Source organism: Cryptomeria japonica, chromosome 3 (genome assembly GCF_030272615.1).
Source record: "Cryptomeria japonica chromosome 3, Sugi_1.0, whole genome shotgun sequence".
In the NCBI taxonomy this organism is placed as follows: domain Eukaryota; kingdom Viridiplantae; phylum Streptophyta; class Pinopsida; order Cupressales; family Cupressaceae; genus Cryptomeria; species Cryptomeria japonica.
Window position 1 is genome coordinate 731,394,386 of NC_081407.1, and position 19,322 is coordinate 731,413,707.

The following is a 19,322-nucleotide window of genomic DNA, read 5'->3' on the forward strand; positions in this document are numbered from 1 at the left end:
ACTCAAGAGATTTAGAATGTTGGATTGTAGATCCATGACCACACCTATGGAGACAAATCTGCACAAGCTAAAGGAAACAGCTGCAGAATCAGAGTTTGCAGATCCTACACTCTACAGACAGATTATTGGATCTTTGATGTATTTGGTAAACACAAGACTTGATATATGTTATGCTGTAAATGCACTAAGTCAGTTCATGTGTGAACCCAAGGAAATACATCTTGTTGCTGCAAAGCATATTCTGAGATATCTTCGAGGAACTATTGGTTTTGGTTTGAAATATAAACATGTAGAACTTGACCTACATGGATTCACTGATTCTGATTGGGCTGGAAGCATAGTTGACAGGAAAAGCACATCAGGATGTTGCTTCAGTTTAGGATCAGGAATGATCTCATGGATATGTAGAAAACAGTCTTTCGTTGCTCAGAGTTCTACAGAAGCTGAATACATTGCAGCCTCCATGGGAGCAAGAGAAGCTGTATGGCTCCGAAAATTGCTTGTAGGACTGTTTGGTCAGGCCTTAAATCCTACTGTCATCTACTGTGATCAAAGTTGCATCAAGCTTTCAATGAATCCAGTATTTCATGACAGGTCTAAACACATTGAGACTCCTTATCACTATTTCGAGATATGGTGGAAAGGAATGTGATCCGACTGAATTATATTAGTACAGGTGATCAGATTGCAGACATTCTTACCAAGCCTCTCTCCAGGATCAAGATTGAACACTTTAGAGATAAACTTGTTATGGTTGAAAATGTTATTTAATTTTGAGATAGAGTCTCATTTATTTTGATGTACTAATATATTTAAAGATGTTTAGTGTGTAAACTCTTTTATTTGTCATGTGTGTGACTCCATGACTGCATGGGCCTTCTGTGAACATTATTGAAGGGTGACGACTTTTCGATAATGAACACTTGTTTCAAATTGATATTGTAAGGTGACAATTTTACAAATTGATATTGTAAGGTGACGATTTTACAATTATCAATTTAACTATCTCGATGGATATCATGTGACTTGATATCCGTGGACATGTCATGATAGTATATATATATATATATATATATATATATATATATATATATATATATATATATATATATATATATATATCTCTGAGACATTATGGTAGATATATGTTGGTTGATATCATTAAATAAACCATAATTATGATAGAGATCTTCATGGTGAATATTATGAACATAATATTTGTGGACATGCCATGAAATCATTATCAGTATGGTAGGCATCATGTGACTTGATGCCAGTGCACATACCTTACTTGATAACTATGAGTTATGGTGAGTATCATGAGACTTGATATTCATTGTTGAACCATATCTCTAAATATCACTATGGTGTGATATCTCCTCTCTTTACAATCAATGGATGAATTGTGATGTTTTCTCTAACATGAAATGTGTCCTCCCTGGTTAAGAGGGAGTGTTAATTTTGTAACGTCGGTCGTACTATTTCATGCTTCTGATATATATATATTAATTTGACTACATATACTAATATGTTAACGTTAACTAATGATAAATAAAACCAAAGTTAACTTATCGTGTTTGACCAACGGTTACACCGTTCATGGTATCGGGTGGTAAAGCGATTCTCAAACAAGTTGCACTCCTTCCCATCGGGTAAGTAAACGGTGACTAGTTTATATACTGTGGTGAGAGGTACGTAGGGAAGAGATGTGTCTTCCAACGTGGGAAGACATATCTCTTCACTATTTAACCCCTCATCCACTTATATAGCATGCTTACATTGAGGAGGATGCACACACCGAAATTGATAGGTGTGGTGCATCTTTAAAACACGCTATAGCAGATAAAATACAACTTTCAGATTATATCTCCATTTCTTCTATTTTGATCACAAAATTTTGAAAGAACTTAACAAGTTTCAGACTCTAAAAGGAGAGACAATTATTCAAACCGAGAGCAGAGGCAGGAGGCAACATGCTAGCAAACTTCTCCCTACAAACCACTATACCAATGGTGGCGTTTTGGGGAGGGATCTCGGAAGAGCGATTGAGTCATGTCTTCAAGATTTTAGAACAATTGTTCCTAAACAAGGTGAAGATAGTGTTGGGGGACGAGTATCTGAATGCACAATATAGGTATCAGACCAACATTGATATTGCTTCTTTGTTCATTGCTTGGTGTCTGGAGTTGGAGGCGAGTGAAACGGTGTTTTGGATTATGCACAATTGTGTTAAAGACGATTGGTGCTAGGGATTGGCAAATATGATTGGCATGGCGAGACAAGGAGAAGGGTTTGTCTGTCCCGACGGTGATTGGCCGCATGTGGGTGAATTTACACCATCGTTGAGGCCTTTCCTCCTTTGGAGTATGAATAGCAACAAGGAGGTTCATCAAGCTTCAACCCAAATTGGTCTTCAAGGAATCAAGGACTTTTTTAAAAGCCAAGGAAGCACGTATGGTAAGAGAGGAGGTGGCAAAGTGGATGCCACGACCGGAGACTAAGGAGTAGGAGGAGGAGGCATCACCTCCAAAAAGGAAACGAGGACGACCTATGGATTCGTATAGTGCAAGGAAGAGGCGGCTATTGAAGGGTGGTGCATCCTCATCGAGTAGGGTGAATTCCAGCAATGAAATGGAGGCGCAGGAGGGAGCAAGGGTGACAGAGGTTCAGGGCAAAGCGATCCTGGAGTCGGAGCCAAACATTCAAGTCTAATAAGTTGTGTGAATAGTTTTGTCTATGCTTTTTGTAAAGGGGACTAATGCCCATTTTGTAATTACTGGTATACAAGTTCTGGGAGGTCAAGGTTAGGAAGAATAGGGGCTTTAAGGGTAGGATATTTGACGACATTTGCATTTACTATGAATATATGTTATAGACAATGTATGCTTTTTATTTCATAATATAAAGAACTATTAACTGATCAAAAAAAAAAAGATTAATCCTAGTTTAAGTCTTGCACACAATGTTTGCCCCTTAAATATTGACAATAAATAATAAATCAAAATAGCATCTAATTTGTCTAATCGTTGGTATACATCGTAAAATCATATCACTCTCTCATATTAAGATCTAATCAAGACATTAGCCATTCCACTGTGGATTCCCATAGTAACCTCATTATGAATTTGTTGAAACGTTTGCAAACCACAATCTCAAGGCTGGTTGCCCTTGTATTGTGAAAGCATGGAAGGTGGGCTGCCCTTCCATCCCTCAATCCACCTTGGAGGCTGGTCGTCCTCCTTGATCAAGCCTAGGAGCAGTAGTCAGCCTCCCAGCCCATGAGGCTTAACCCCCGGTGGGTAGCATGCTTGATAAGAGTACGACGACTGCCTCCCTCCACCAAGCCCTAGAGCACACATATGCCTTCAGGCCCACGAGGCTTAACCCCTTATGGGTGGTGTACTCAATGGCAGGCATGTCAGGTCTTCACCTCTCGTGAACTTGAAAGGTTGATCAGATTTCCTGTTTTGCAACTATTTCTCTAAATTCCAAATAGATTATTAAATGAATCCCTTATCATATATAATAAATGGAAACATTTAGATTACTTACAAGATCATTAATGGCTGCCAATATTACTATAGCATGGACATATAAATATGCATATAATTCTAATATATTCATAGAATTATCTTTGATCTAATTGCTGCTATAATATAATTATTTTCTGCTCTTACTCAGTTCTGGTTCTTAATTCTTTTCTTAATTATCACCTTGATCATTCGATCTTGATCATTCATGGACGATTGTCCAATTGATTTGTCCTTCCTCTTATATCTTTAAGTGGAGAGAAGTCACACATTTTCACTAAGTCTATTGCCCTTGCAAGGGATACAACCCTTCATAAATAAACGCTACCCTGCTGTGTTATTTAATTCAAATTGTCTTTTGCTTATTTAATGGAATCCCTGCCTAACAAACATCCCTTAAATAATCTTAATTAAACTGAGTCGACCTCCCCTTTTAAATAAACCTTAGTCGGCTCATTCAAAGCAAATGGTTGCTATGCAAATGTTTCTTACGTTGCCACAAACATCCCAATGTGGTCAGCCCCTTAAATAACCAATGCTATTTTATTGTTTTAGTTTATCTTATTCTGGTCGGCCCTATTTATTTTAATTGCCTAGGAATTATTATTTATAAGTGCCGCTTGTGATCTGCTCTTAGTTTGGCAGGGTGAGGCATGACACTAAACTAGTCACCTTTGAAAACGATGGAAAGAAGTGTACACTAAACCCATTAAGGGGAAGAATGAAGATGAAAACAGCAGCAATGCTGTGATGTTTGTTTCAGAAAAGCATTCTTGGAGACTGTACAAATAGTACAAGTATGTTACGGATTTCATTCCTGAACAAAGCAAACCGGATAAGGTGGTACAGCAAACTGAGATACACATAGAAGTGATGGAGTTGTTGAATGAATACAAGGATATTATTTAGCATAATATACCCCAAAGATTACCACCCATGAGAACTATTAGTCATCATATGAATTAGATACTAGGAACAGGTCTACCAAACAAGGCAGCTTACATGTTGACCCCAATGGAAAATGGGAAGTTGAATAGACAACTAAAGGAGCTGTTTCAACAAAGCTAATTAAGGAGAGCTTAAGCCATTGTGATTTCCCCATTTTTCTTGCACCAAACAAAGAGTAACAGGGAATGTGTATTAATTGAAAAGCAATAAAAATCACAATCAAGTATAGGTTTACATTGCCTAGCATAGGTGATCTCATAGATTGCTTGTGTATAACTGAATACTTCACGAAGATGGATTTGAAGAGTGAATACCATCAAATAAGGATAACGGAAGGAGATGAGTAGAAAACCTCTTTTAAAACCAAAGAGAAATATACAATAGTTAGCAATATCATTAGGAATATGCAATGCTTCAAATAGATTCATAAAATTAGGTCCTGAAACCATAGTGGGCATGTCACAATTGTTTAACTAGACAACATTCTTGTGTTCAGCCAAACAACGGAGCAGCATATGATGTATCAAAGATAGGTATTGGAAAGGTTAAAGGAGAAACAAAACTACCAATCAAACTGAAGTGCAACTTTATTCAAGCTTTATTGAATTTCTTGGGATTTGTGGTATCTCAAAATAGTTCAAAGATGGATTTAAAAAGGCGAGGATCATGTTGGAATTGCAAACCTAAAGAGCACTTCCAAAGCAAGGAATTTCTATGGAGGACTTGCTAGCTTCTAGAAAAAAATTATCCAGAAGACAAAAATGCAGGAAAAGAGACAAAAAGGAGTTCAAGTGGACTGCAGCGGCCCAAATAAGCTTTGACCTATTGAAGAAGTAATGACCAGAAGCCAGTATTAGCCTTTCCTAACTTCCAAAAAGCCATCCTAGTTGATCTCAATGCCAATGGGACTGGCATTAGAGCTACCTTGAGCCAAGAGGACAAACCAATTGCCTAATTCAGCAAAAACTAAACGATGATCAAAGGAGATTTGGGTGTATGGCCAAGAATTTTATTGCATTGTACAAGCTCTAAAGTAGAAGGATTTCTTGTTGCCAGACTTTGTACTATACATTTGATCATCATGCTCTACAATTCATTAACAGCCAAGGGAAGCTGACTCAAAAACACATTAAATGAGTTGAATTCTTCCAAAGCTGTTCATCATATTGAGAAAATGGAATGATGGTTGATTAAAATGAAAGTGCAAGTTATTGGTTTTGCCTCAATGAAAGGGATGTATCAAGATTATGCCAATTTAGCGAAGCATGGAAAAAATGCAAGGAGCCTTGGAACATATTGATAGGACACTATGGTTGAATTATTTCATCCAAGATGGATTACTCATCAGAAATCAACAATTCTTTGTACCTCAAGGGTTCATGAGGAAGAATCTAATCAAGGAAATGCATAGTGGAAGACTAGCTGGACATTTTGGCATGGATAAAACCATAGTTATAAAACTTGGCAAGAACTCACCGGACTCGCCAGTTTTTTCTACAAACAAGTTACTTCCCTACAACTCAGAAGCCAAATATATAAAGAAAAACAAAAGCATCTGGTGAGTAACTCAGTGAATTTTAGCCAAGACTCTCTCAGACTGAGTGACTCCATAGAAGAAATGCAGTTATCAAAAAATAGACAGAAACCCTTGTCAAAACCCCCAACTTTTTTGTTTTCGTGATTCTCATCTTTAGTAATTAGAATCTCAACAACACGAATTGATTATTAAAGACAAAAAATGTGATTCTGATGATTGGAGTGCATTTGGACAAGTACTTGCTTTGTATTTTATTTTTTATTTTTCATATTTCAAAATTCAAATTCAAAAGAATCAAAAGCCTGCTAGCATTGTGCTGAATTTTGTTCCAACGTCTAAAATCTACAACATGCAATGCAAGGCACCAGCAAGAAGGACCCTGCATGGAACATGGCACATCAAGTGTGATCGAAGGCATGTTAACCTGAAACCATTGTAGGTTTAATATGAAATGATGTATCAATCAACTGAAATACCACCTTACTTAAATTGCTGGCTGAGATGTCCAGTTGTGTATCCAAGCGCAGAAACAAGTGCAACAAGAATTGATGCCCTGCTTTTCAGTTGTGAGGGAAAAAACATGAAAGGGAGACGAAGAGGGAAGCAATTGAATTGGTGATGAATTCCACAGCAGCCCCTTATTCATCTAGTTCTCTTCATGGCCCATGGGTTTGACATCTCTCCACTCACACTAAGGAGAGTTCAAGCTGTTCAAATTCCCCACCCAAATTCTTCATTCCTAGCAATGTTCCAAGTCAAAATTGCTTGGAACTGAGAAAGAGACCGTGAGACATGGATAGTGGTTGCAAATTTTTGGTATTTTAATAATATAACTTTAATGTGGCAAGCAGCCCATATTGGGATGCATTGGTAAATGGCAAAGGCATTAACAGTTGCTGGTGCGGAATTTATGACAGGAACTCCAAATAATTTCAGTGGCACATTGTTAGAGGAAAACATAAAAAATTTAGCGGATCAAAAAAGAGTATGGAAGAAACAGAATTGGAGCATAAGTATGGGACCCTAATTAATTTTCTAGTGGCTTCAAGTGGCATGGGTGTTCTCGAAGTTTGTAGATCCCTACAGGAAGTCGAGAATGCTGAGAACATGTGCAGACTGTTGTAGGAGGTGATCGAAGAGGTTGGGGTGAAGAACATTGTTTAAATTGCCATAGACAATGCAGCTACATATATAGGCTATAGCCACAAGGAAACTTATTTAGGAGAGATATCCCACCATTTGTTGAAGCCTTTATGCTAACCATTACCTTGATTAAATGCTTAAGGATATATGGAAAATTGGATGGATGACAAGTGTAGTTGGCGGCTCTAGAAACACTGTAAAATTTATCTACAACCACATTTGGTGCTTATTTGGATGAAAGAGTTCACCAAATGCATGGAGCTTGTGTGATCGAGGTAAACACGATTTACCACAAACTTTATCACTTTGCAAAGCTTGTGGGGGCACTACCTTGTCTCAAGCAAATGTTTGTGAGCGATGCGTGGTTGGACTCATTCCAAGAGAGCTGACAGGGGGAAGGTCATGAGGACAATGTTTGATGATGAGGTGTTCAACAATTTGAGTGTTGAAAAGATACTCAAAGTAACAAACTTAAGTTTTAGAGGGAAGATTTTACTTACTATTTTTGTTTTTTGTTATTGTTTTGTAATTTTCAAACATTTTGGTTAAAGAAACTTGGGTCAAGTTTTTGTGTTTTGTTGATTGGAATAAAATGCCAAAGGGTTTTCTCTATGAGGCTATACAGCACTATTATAGTGGGAACATACGAAATTGTTTAGTGCATTATTGATTGTAGATGGACAAACAACCTCCACTAACCGATACAAACCCCAAATTTTTTTTTTCCTAATTTCTATAAAGCTGATAAAAACATCCTGGCAGTCCTTACCACATGCATAGAGACAATGATACCTACCAAAGGTCAAGGTCTTGGAGTTATATAAAGATGTGAAGGGGAGGTTATTTTGGATTCAAAGTAGGGCAACACAACAACCAGATTAAAAAATGAGTTATTTAATCACATTTCTTTGATTAATGAAATTTTAGCTTAATACTTCAAAATTTTATGTAACAGTTGTAATTACATAAATGTTTTAATTGTAGATTTGTGGTAGGAAAATTATGAAGCTTGAACAGAAAATCTTTAAAGGCTAGCTATACATGTTTTATGCCAGCCCTGTAGCATTTTTGGGTGAGTGCAATTGAACCCTATTTGAGACCACCCAAACCAAGAAGAGAAACAAATTGACTCAAGAGTACCTCAATTACCTTGTCTTTGTCCAATACAACATTTGCAATCAAACCAAAAAGTGGAGAGAAAGGAATCTCATGATGCCATCAACTTGAATGACATCACTCCATATAAAGAGTAGATTACCAAAGATGTAGATGTAATGTTCACTGACATAGCACACTAAATTGGGGAGAGAAGAAGCAAAAACAAAAGCATTGGAAGATGACATACATGAGAAATCATTCCCTCCTAAAAATGATTCAGATTTAAATTCTAATTCAAAGCGGATATTACTAGTACTTCTAGTACTTGGATGAGAATGAAAAAGTTGTAGACTGCAGTCAACTCTCGTACTGTCGTACAATTATACAGTAATTAAATTTTGAATTTTTCAGCCTTCGAGGATCATATGTAATCATTGAATTATGACGAATAGAAATCAAAAATGACTTGTGTGTTCTCTAAATTCATTTTTTTCTGTGTATCATGCATGATTTAAGCTTATCAACCAAGTCCCAAGTCCACTTCAAAATTTTGAGCTACCGAATTTTTTTTCCAAGATCAAGTTTCCAAACTCTGGATAAACCATTAGCTCAGATTGGAGAGAAATACTGTTGGCCAAAGGTGAACGGAGTGAAGAAGTAAGTGAAAAAATGTTAAATTCACCAGCAAGCCAAGGAAGCAGTTACAATACTAGGTTATATCAGCCACTGCATATCCCAAAGATGACATGGGAAACATGAGTATGTATTTTGTATTGGGTTTGCCAGGAACCAAAAGAGGCGAATCCATCTTTTTGTTGTTGATATATTTTGTAAAATGGTACAGTTCATGACATGCAAGAAGGCTAATGATGCACCAATATATCTAGTTTTCCTTCAAAGAGACAGATAGACTACATGGACCACCCATTTAAAAAATGGTACAGAATATGGCATGCAAGAAGGCTAATGATGCACCAACATAGCTATTTGTTCTTCGAAGAGATAGATAAATTACCTGGACTACCAAGAAGCACTTTAGCAGGTAGGGATTCCAAGATTGTAGGCCATTTTTGGCAGACATTGAGGGAAAACTTGGGAACAAAGTTGCAGTTCAGCATAGTATATCATCCACAAACTGATGATTAAACAAATGCTGTCAACAAAAGCATTGGGAATTTACTAAGATGTTTGGTTGGAAACAAACAAGGTCAATGGAACTTGGTTCTAGCACACACTGAGCTTGCATACAATAATTCAATATGTAGATCCATAGCAAAGGCACCATTTCATATTGCCTATGCATACATCCCATGGGGTATAACCAAGTTGAAAGAACAGCCTGAATTGAATAAGAAAGAGCTAAAACAGTAGACCTCACCGATTACATGCTTGGTTTGAGCAAACAAGTAAACAAACAGCTGCAACAAAATAATCTCAAATGCAAAGATAAGACTTATAACTTAAAAGAAGTGTGAGAAATTACCACAAGGAACTTATAACAAGCCAAAAAGGAAAAGCAAAGGGCCATGTAGCGTTCCTAAGGAAGTTTTTCAGCAATGCCTAAGAATTAGAACTGCCAGGGAAATTAGGAATTGGCCCAATCTTCAATGTCCTTGGTCTCTGTGATTCCATCGAGGGCAAGAAGTTGAGAATGATCTAGAAAAGGAAAAATCAGCTATAAATTGGAAAGCTTGGATTCCAGAGAAAAAGCACGACAAAATCAATGCTACCTTGGGTTCCAAAGACTGTACAGAAGACTTGTGGAGGAGTATACCAGGAACAACTAGTGAAGTGGAAGAATAGAGGCCAAAAGACTCTACATGGATGAGTCCAGACAAGATTGGTCAATAAGGGAGACCATTGCCAGAACTCAGAACATCTCCATGAGCAGGATGCTCACTCTTTGACACCTGGAGTGTCTAATGCAGGAGCATCCAAGCTGTCCTATCAATCCTACAATGTTTTCATTCCTTTGTTGTATTAAATCAGGCATCTACTTGTCAGTAAACTGTAAACTGCTGTTGTTAGTTAGGGATCAGGACTGATGGAATTAGGAGCAATATTCTGTTTTTTTGGACATTTATCAAGATCTCTAGAGAATGTGGATCGCCCATTAAAGAAAATGGATCCAACATCAGATGTGAGAACAGGCAGGCAAAAACGAATTATTACAAACAAAATTGAGTATGGATAAAGGGCAGCAGCAGGCAGAGATTATTTGGCAAGGAAGTCAACTTATTCAAGAGGGAAAAAAGAAAATCAAAACAGAGCAATGAGCCCAGAGGGCAAACAAAAAAAAGTGCTGAAGTAGACTCTCGACACTGTATTTTCAAAATAAACTGGCAAAAAATTCCTGACAAGAAGTATCACAGACATAACAGTGAAGACAGAAAAGGAAGAAACCATTTTTATGGAAATTATCATGGAAAATTTGCAGAATCACCAAAACTGGGCATGGAGTTACAGACACTCATATCAATGTTCGTAGATCTTACTGTTATTTTCAGTACTGTTTAGATCAATATTGTTCATATTTATAATCTGCAACTCGAATGTATATCAAACTGAGAGAGATCGGGGTGTGAGTTCTCTGATCACTCAAATTAGTTTCAAGGATTCTACGTATCTTTTGTTTCCATCCTCCTCTCCACTAGACCAGCAAGCTTTATATAGATAGAAGACAGACAGACAGACAGACAGAGACACGGAGAAATACAAAAAAAGAAAAATGAATCAAAAGGTCTTACCCTAAAGATAAGCCTTTTCCCGATCCGACCGGCAGGATGATTGAGAGCATACTGTTCTCTTGTCATATTCTTAGCTTGCATCAAGGCAATGGCCACAGTGTCTCCAAAAAGCATATGTATGGCCGTTGAAGTAACAGGGGCCAGATCAAATGGACAGAGCTCTCTCTCCAATGGCAGATGCACATGCATATCACACGCATTACCCAGCTGAGAATTTTTTAGGTTTGTAATTCCCACTAAGTATGCACCTTTAGCTCTGGCACATGGAACAAGCCTTAGAAGCTCCTCTGTAGTACCACTCTTGCTAAACAGAACAAGTACATCATTGGAACCCACTATTCCAATATCACCATGAAGTGCATCTGTGGGTGACAGGAACACAGCTTTTGTACCTGTCGAAACAAATGTTTGACTTATCTTCTGTGCCACAAACCCGCTTTTGCCCACCCCTGTGAAAAATATGACTCCCTTGGCATCCATAAGAACTCGTGCAAAGTCCTGTACTTCGGAATACTCAACATGAGAGAAGAAATAGTTTATGTATTTTCTTTGCTCCTCAAATAGCTGCTGCATGTGGGGTATGCCAAAAGCAATGTCGTTTCCATTGCCATTGGCACCCTTGCTGTTTCCACTGGCATAAATGTTGTTTATCTTGGCAATGCTGATGTTTTCATTGGCATTTATGCAGTCTGAGGTTGAGGTGTCAAATGACTCAGGCAATGCCCCCATTGCTGCAGATCTGAGATTTAAGTGACTAAATATGGATGTTCTAGTATTAGGCTCAGTTGCAGATATGTGATGTGGAAATTGCTGTGAATTAGTGCGTGAATCGGCGGCGGCTGCTAGACAGAATTTTTATCGCTTACTGTGAAATGATCTCTCAATGGAAATTTGAAAAATCAATGCACTAGGTTTCTGTAACCTACAATGAATGCATGCTCCAGTCAAGCACAGTTTCAGATCTGTGCTGCTGCAGAGAGAGGATGAACTTAAAAGAAATAGAACTCAATTTTCGAGAAATGGGTTGCTATTCAAATTAAATTTAAATTTTGATTGAATATGAATTGAAAACAATCCGGGCAGCAAGGATCTAAGCCAAAGAGTTAAAAAATGATTCGATTGATCCAACGAATTAGATTAATTTTAGACACGAGTTCTTATTTGGGTGGCATTTAATCAGTATAAATTAATGTACGGGTTCCCTAAACTTTTCACAGGAAAGCACGAGACACGTTTATATAACAAGGGTTTTATTCTTTAAAGTTAAAAAAAAAAAACTTTTAAATATGAGTAATTTGATGTAAATTTCGTGTTATGTAGTGATGAGACATTATGATTTCTTTATTGTTGTGATCAGTTCCTGCGAAGAACTACCTATTGGAAGGCACTCTTTTTAGCTAGTTATTAATATTTTTTAACAAATCAAAATTAAGATTTTTTATTAAACAAATATTTCTTTATTAAAGTATAGATACAATTTTAATATTTGAATATAATAAAAAAAATTAACTATCTTCAATTTAATTGATTTTAATACTTTTAAGAGATTAATATAGAGATTGGATATTTTAATAGTTTATTTTAAAAGGCAATTGTACAATGCAAGTATAATTGTAAACTTAATTGATTTTTGCTTTAATCTTCAAAGGCGTCATTTTCTTCATCTAAATTTCTATGCAACTATTGTGCAATAGCAATCTTCAATACAATCCAGCAGTTTGATTCATGGATTCCATGTGCAAGTAACCATTTCCAGCAAATCAATCTTTTCAATAGTTTGCATTTTTAAGCTACTGTGTACTACAAATCTCTTTCTAAAATATGTTATGAGGCACCCCTGTGATGAGTTATCATTTCCATAAAGTTGAATTTCGAAGGACAACTACAATCACTAGAATTGTGAGACTCCGAAAATTCCATTGAACCAACAATAACATACCCTAAACCCATCTCTAGTGCCTATACAAAGATCTTTATGTTGCCGAGTCAAAATGCTCATGACCAAGAGCAAACAAGTAACAGATATGAGATGGAAGAGTGATCTTTTAAGTCCCATACACAGACACAAGCTATAGTAAAGCCAAGTTCATGTTGATCAAGTGAAACAAAGAAGTGACAATTTCCAACAAAGAGATAAATAGTATTGTTAGTCCCTGCCTGTATAGGCAGAGACTTATGTTTTCGTCTCGCTTTATTAGTCTCTCCTCGGGAAGCACGCCAACAAATAAATAAACAACTTTTCCTATGGTTTGCAACTTTTGATTTAAAAAATAAAATTTTAGACAATTTTCTTCTTTTTATGATTGGCCTACCATATTTTTCTTGGGGATTTTTATATTTTGTCGATTAAAAATTAAAGGAAAAAATCTTGTGACCAATGAAAAACGAACAGAAAAAAATTGAAGAAATTTCCTAATGTTTAGTTTCTAAAGGTTTTGGTGGTTATGTGGCATTCTACGAGTTGTTTTCATGTCTATGTGTGACGCTGGGAATTTAGGGCATTAACCGTCAGCATCCTCCAGATTGCTTTCACCATTAAAGAAGAAGGTGCAGGAAACTAAAACTCTTTGCGGGCCATGTCCCCTTCTTTACAGCCAATAACGACCTTCTTCCACTCTTCTGCTTCAGAGACCTCCTTGTCCCCTGCAAGCGGTCGCTCATTCAACCAGCTTTATTGTCGTCATTCATTCAGCCAGCCTTCATCGTTGCCGCTTCGGTAAGTTAATTTTGCCTTAATGGTCAGACAAATAAGAATTTGATGTCTTGATGATAAGCTCATATATTAGCATGTGTGTGTAGGACTAGGTTTTTGTTTTGCATGTCCATTGAGCAAAGCCCGGTAATGTGTATCCAATTTAGGGGGTCTTAAACCATGAATTAGTTTGACCCAGGTAAGTGATTTCATCAGGAAGTGAAATACGGGCATAGATAAAGAACCCCTGTAGCTTCTTACACAAGGGATGCCTTAATTCACTATGATGACTTTGTCAAATTGAAACAAAGATGTCTACATTTCACTCACCATATGTTCAATTGAAAACATGACCATAGCGACACAGGTGTTGCCTATGTAAAGCTAGAGAGAAGATACACTTTGAATCCTTTGCAAATAGCTACATCTAGTCTTTAACTCCAAGGTTAGATTTACATGAACTTCAATGAAATCAACAGTTCAGTAGCTCATTTTGCCATGCTCCTCCAACCAAATAAATTTGTAGATCAAATCCTTAAATTACAACCAAATTGATAATTTCTGGAAACAAATAGCTACCCAATGCAAGCTGTGTCAGCTGTGTCACACAGTAAGAATGAGTCGAAGGCTGCCATAGTTAGCGGATTTCACTGCAGCATCCACTGTCTAGTGGCAAGGCTTTCAGTAAGGAAATTACATGGGAAATTTGGGGCTCTGTTTGCAATGGTGATTGCAAATAGTTTTCTTACAATAGAACAGAGTATAACTGAATTTGAGAACCTGAGGGTGCTTAGAGCTACCACAAACCTACTAATTACCATAAAAAAGTGTTTCCGTACAGAAATTACAGGGAAAATTCAGGCCACTCTTTGCAATTAGAATTGCAAATTGATTAATAACCTTATCATATACCACAATACACCTGGATTTAATGACCTGAAGTTAACTTTACAATGACTCTCAACACTCAACAAACAAACCCTCTCGTCTAATAACCAATGCCTCTGACATAGGCTTGGCTGCTAAACTCTTGAAACAGAATCAAATTGCTTCACATTCCATTGATTCTATCAATAAAATTTTATGAGCAACCACAACTTTTTTGAAAATCACAGCTTTAGACTGATAAAGAATGTACTCATGGCATTGATGTGTTTGTCTTCTCCAGGTATATTATTGTAAGATGCCATTTGAATTTTTATGTTGTTTTTATGGTTAATTACACAACTTTTTGGAAAATCACAGCTTTAGTCTGGCAAAGAATGTACTCATATCATTGATGTGTTTGTCTTCTCTAGCTACATTACTGGAAGATGCCAGTTGGATTTTTATGTTGATTAGTATCACTAAGATTTAACAATGCATGATATTTTTCGAACTCATTGGTTTATAGTATTATAGAAGTGTGGATTATTTATCGTAACTATTTGGTATTCTTTGCAATGCATCAGTATTTAATAGCAAATTTTTGGGAATCATATGCCTGTCAATATTTATTCAGTCTCTATGAAACAGGTCTATTCTTTTCAAAACAGATGCTATTGAGTGTGGTAGGGCTTTTGTCTCCTGTAGCTACAGCTTCCCCACAGGGCATTGCAGCACCACATAACTTTGCGGTGACACTCAACAGTCAACAAACAACCCTCCTGTCTAATAACATATGTCTCTGACATGGGCTTGGCTGCTAAACTATTGAAACAAAATCGAATTGCTTCACATTCCATTAATTCTGTCAATAAAATCTGTATGAGCAGCTACCATCTCTACAATGGTGAGCCTGAGACTGTCAACATAAATAAAACAAGCAGCCACCACATTTGCAAACAACAAGCAGAAGGCTATCAACACTAAACACCCAGTTTCCACGAGTCAACATTCACAAGACAATGACTCACACAACAACGCAAAATAAGAGTGACGCCCACAAGAATAAATCTGAAAAAACCTAATTAAAAACATGTTTTTAAACAATATTTTAATAACAAACTCCAAGCCTTTTTCCAAACGCTAAGCCTTTTTCCATACAAATTTTGGGGCAAACTAAAATGTTTTTTTTTTCTGTTTTCTTTAAGTCCGTCAGATTTCAAACTTTATATTAGAAATTTGGCAAACCCTGAGACATAGATACCAAATACATAGAAACTGCTTTAGGGCACTTTTTATTTGCTGCCAGATGTTTTAACCAGCACCTATCCATGCATATAACATAAATTTCTGACCATAGTCACCAGGAAACTCGGCATCAGAGACACATCTGTACTCACATTTCCAGCAAGTATATTCAAAAGTTAATATAGTCACACCATTATCATATACTTATATAAAATGACACTAATTTTAAAAAGAGATCAGTGCAATCTTTGACCAAGATTTTTACTAATTACCAAGCTGGTTAGATGATCATCCAAATAGTCAATAGGCATTATGCTTTGTTAAATTTTAGTGATCAGAATAGATAGACAATGATTCAAACATAAATTGCACAACATATACCAAGATACCCTGAAAAAACCTTCCAACTTGAAGGTGAAAAACCCAACAATATAGTTCCTCATCAATTGAATGATCTCAATTACAATCAGACTCAAAAATGAAGCCAATCATCACAACACTGTAATATGATTCTTTTGTAATATATAATCAATCTCTGCACAACGACATATGAGATATGATCGATCTATTCTGCTAGATGAATCAGATCCAAAATGTTAAATGATAGTCCACAAACAATTGATGATAAGCAATATACTCGAACTGCAAATTGGTTTGACACGATCTAAGAATATATTGCTGAAGATGATGTCGATCTGCTTACACGATCTGTTGAAGGTATAATTCGATCTGCTTGTTATGTTAAACATTCGATGCCCCTGGAGAGACAGGGAACTGAGTTATATGTACCCACATGTGGGTGTCTCCAACCAATCTGCCCCTTCCAAGCAACACGTCTCCTTATCAAAAGTCGGCTCTACTTCAATTAATGCGTCTTTCTTCAAGGGTGGTGAATTAAACAATAATCGGTTTGAACTAACCGATTAATAATAATCATTATTAGCCGTCTATAATTAAATCACTTTTAATTAAATATGAATTACAAATTGGTAAGGATAAGTATTAAATCGAACTTATAAATGTGTGAGGCCGATATCGGCCATTCACACGTTTCCATTTGCTATGTCGGCCTGAAGGAACCGACCATAGCTATCACATTAACATGCTTTTGCAAAATTCAGCTGTATTTTGTGACCATACAAAGAGTGAAGTATGTTCTCTGCTCGGCTTGTGATCAGGGCATGAATGTTCATCAAATCAAAAAAAAATTGTCAGATGTTGTAGTTGTGACTGCCCTGGTAGCTGTGTATGGAAAATGTTGAAGCTCAGATAAAGTGTATGAACTGTTTGACTGAATGCCTTAAATAAATGTTGTCTCAATACATTTTTAGCAAGTGCAAATTGGGAGGCATTAAGCTGAATTTCAAAGATCTTAGCGAACATCCTCCCAACTTGTGCCAAAGTGGGGGCTTTGAAACAGTATTTGGACATCTATCAAAGCATAAGGAGGGGATTTTTGTTAGATATTTGATGCTTTGGTCGATATGACAGAATGCCTCATAAAATATCCTCACGTGGAATGCAATGAGTGTTGGTGCTGCACAAAATGGAATTTTTTATTAAACTTCAGAAGTTTTTAAACCTGAAGCAAGTTTATTTTAAAATATTAAATTTTGTCGAAGGCTATTCAGCCTTTTGGTACATAAAACAACCAATGGTGAAGGAATGCGCAAGGTCAATAGATGCAGAAGTAAAACTCAAATTGCAATCACATTCTACCAAGTTCAAAGGTAAAATATGAAGAGACATAGCATGTGTTACAAGAAAATGACTTGATAATAGAACAATGCGATTAATAGAGAACAAGAGGCATTGTTGGGATAGAGGAAGTAGAAACGACTCATCAAGAAGTTAGAGTCGGCTGAGAATAATAAGAGAAGGTTGCATAGGATAGAGAGTCGATGGTAGAAGTAACCCATGTGAAGTAAGAAGGTGTGCAGGACATAAGAAACGGGTGTGTGGTTGTGTAAATAGGGAAGGGAATCGTAGAAAGTAGCAGTGACCCATGAAGGAAAGAGGGGCAGAGCTTGAGAGAAGTTCGTTTGTCTGCAAGTTTGAGAGGGGCCATTAGAAGGCCATTATTGTAAAAGTGTTTTTACAGCTTTGAGGAGAATAAGATTAAATTCTTTGTTGCAATCTAAACACAAGAGTCTGTGTTTGTTTTTGTTTTTGAATTGTGAATTTCTATTGGCAAGAGGGGTTTCTTTCTCTTGCATCACAAATCTTTCCTAACGAAGATTTGAAGGATATAGTGTTTTATTTGGTTCTTTCAAGATGGTGATTATTTCACAATGTTTTAGCAGGATACTGCAAAATGATTACAACTTTCTTATAACCTTAAAGATCTATTGTATTAGCAAGAAAACAAACAAAAGTCCTCTGACTATTCATCTCAACTGCAATTTCCACACTAGAGATCAATATTTTCTATTAATCTTCGCTATATATATATATTTTTGACATTTTTTTGCATTTGGCAGGGACTCCAGCTGTATCACAGCTCTTGTTGTGAATGCCTTCAATGTAAAAAAATATGGCGCAATAGGCAAGGGAAAGCATGATTCTACTGAGCTCATTCTATTGAAGAATAAGAAAAATTAACAATGTTACTAGGGTCGTTATGTTAAGGAATCAGAGAAAGAACATGGTGAATTTTGTAATCAGAGAAATGAACAAGGTGCCAGTTTATTCTTAACTTGTTTCATTTATTCTTAATTTGGTAGGTGATTTTTGCCAAAAATGTGGGTGTTTTGTGGCCCTTAATGATCTAGAATTCTAGGTGTTTGATTTAATTTAAAGAAAAATAGTTTTTATGAATTTGAATCTATGACATTTCTCTTTCTTTAGTTGGCATTTTAATTGCCACAATTAAGGTGTGGTTTATTTTTCAAGGAGGTTTGTTTTTTTTGTTTTTTTTCGCAATGTGAAAGGTGCAGTTTAGTTTTCAAGGAGTTCCTTTTTTTTTTATTTGGCAGTGTGAAAGGTGTGATTGTGTTTTTTATTTTTCAAGGAGCCTTTTCTTTTTTGTAGTGTGAAAGGTGTGGTTTATTTTTCAACGAGTTATTTTTTTGTTTTCTGTAAGGAAATGTTTCATGATATAACCAGGTTGAATCTCTAGCAATTCTATCTGTAAAATAGATTATAATCATTTGTTTTAAATCAAGATTTTACTAGTTTTGTTTCTACCTTTAAGTTTTGATTTTGAAAAGAAGCATGGTTGTTTATTTATTTTTTATTAGGTTGAGAAAGTTAGATACTTGAACTCGATGCAAGTGTAAATGTGAAAAAAAGTTTTCATGTATCAATTATTATAAGAATGAAAAAAAGAATATTTGGAAAACACTATTGATGTCAAAATTTATGATTTTTAAATTTAAATTATATTGTGGAAGGTGGGCATTTGAACATTTTTTAATTTTTGTTTCAATTAATTTGAAAATTTAATTTTTTTATAATTTTATGTTATCTTATTTAAGTTAAGAAATAAAATTATTTGAATCAGATGTTGGAATATT

At 36.1% G+C, this 19,322-nt stretch overlaps 1 protein-coding gene and 1 long non-coding RNA gene across 2 annotated transcripts in view; one reads left to right on the forward strand and one right to left on the reverse strand.

The window, feature by feature from the left end:
* LOC131046552 (probable arabinose 5-phosphate isomerase) overlaps positions 1 to 12,232 on the reverse strand; it is a 31,059-nt gene extending 18,827 nt beyond the window's left edge. Inside the window, exon 1 of the mRNA XM_057980313.2 lies at positions 11,004 to 12,232. Within this exon, the coding sequence (XP_057836296.1) occupies positions 11,004 to 11,732 (729 nt within the window). The 5' untranslated portion in view covers positions 11,733 to 12,232. The remainder of the gene's footprint in view (positions 1 to 11,003) is intronic.
* Positions 12,233 to 13,394: 1,162 nt separating this feature from the next.
* Positions 13,395 to 18,502, forward strand: LOC131046553 (uncharacterized). The gene is made up of 2 exons (XR_009106019.2): positions 13,395 to 13,719; positions 18,288 to 18,502. It is a non-coding gene; the product is annotated as an uncharacterized LOC131046553 (long non-coding RNA).
* Positions 18,503 to 19,322: the final 820 nt, after the last annotated feature.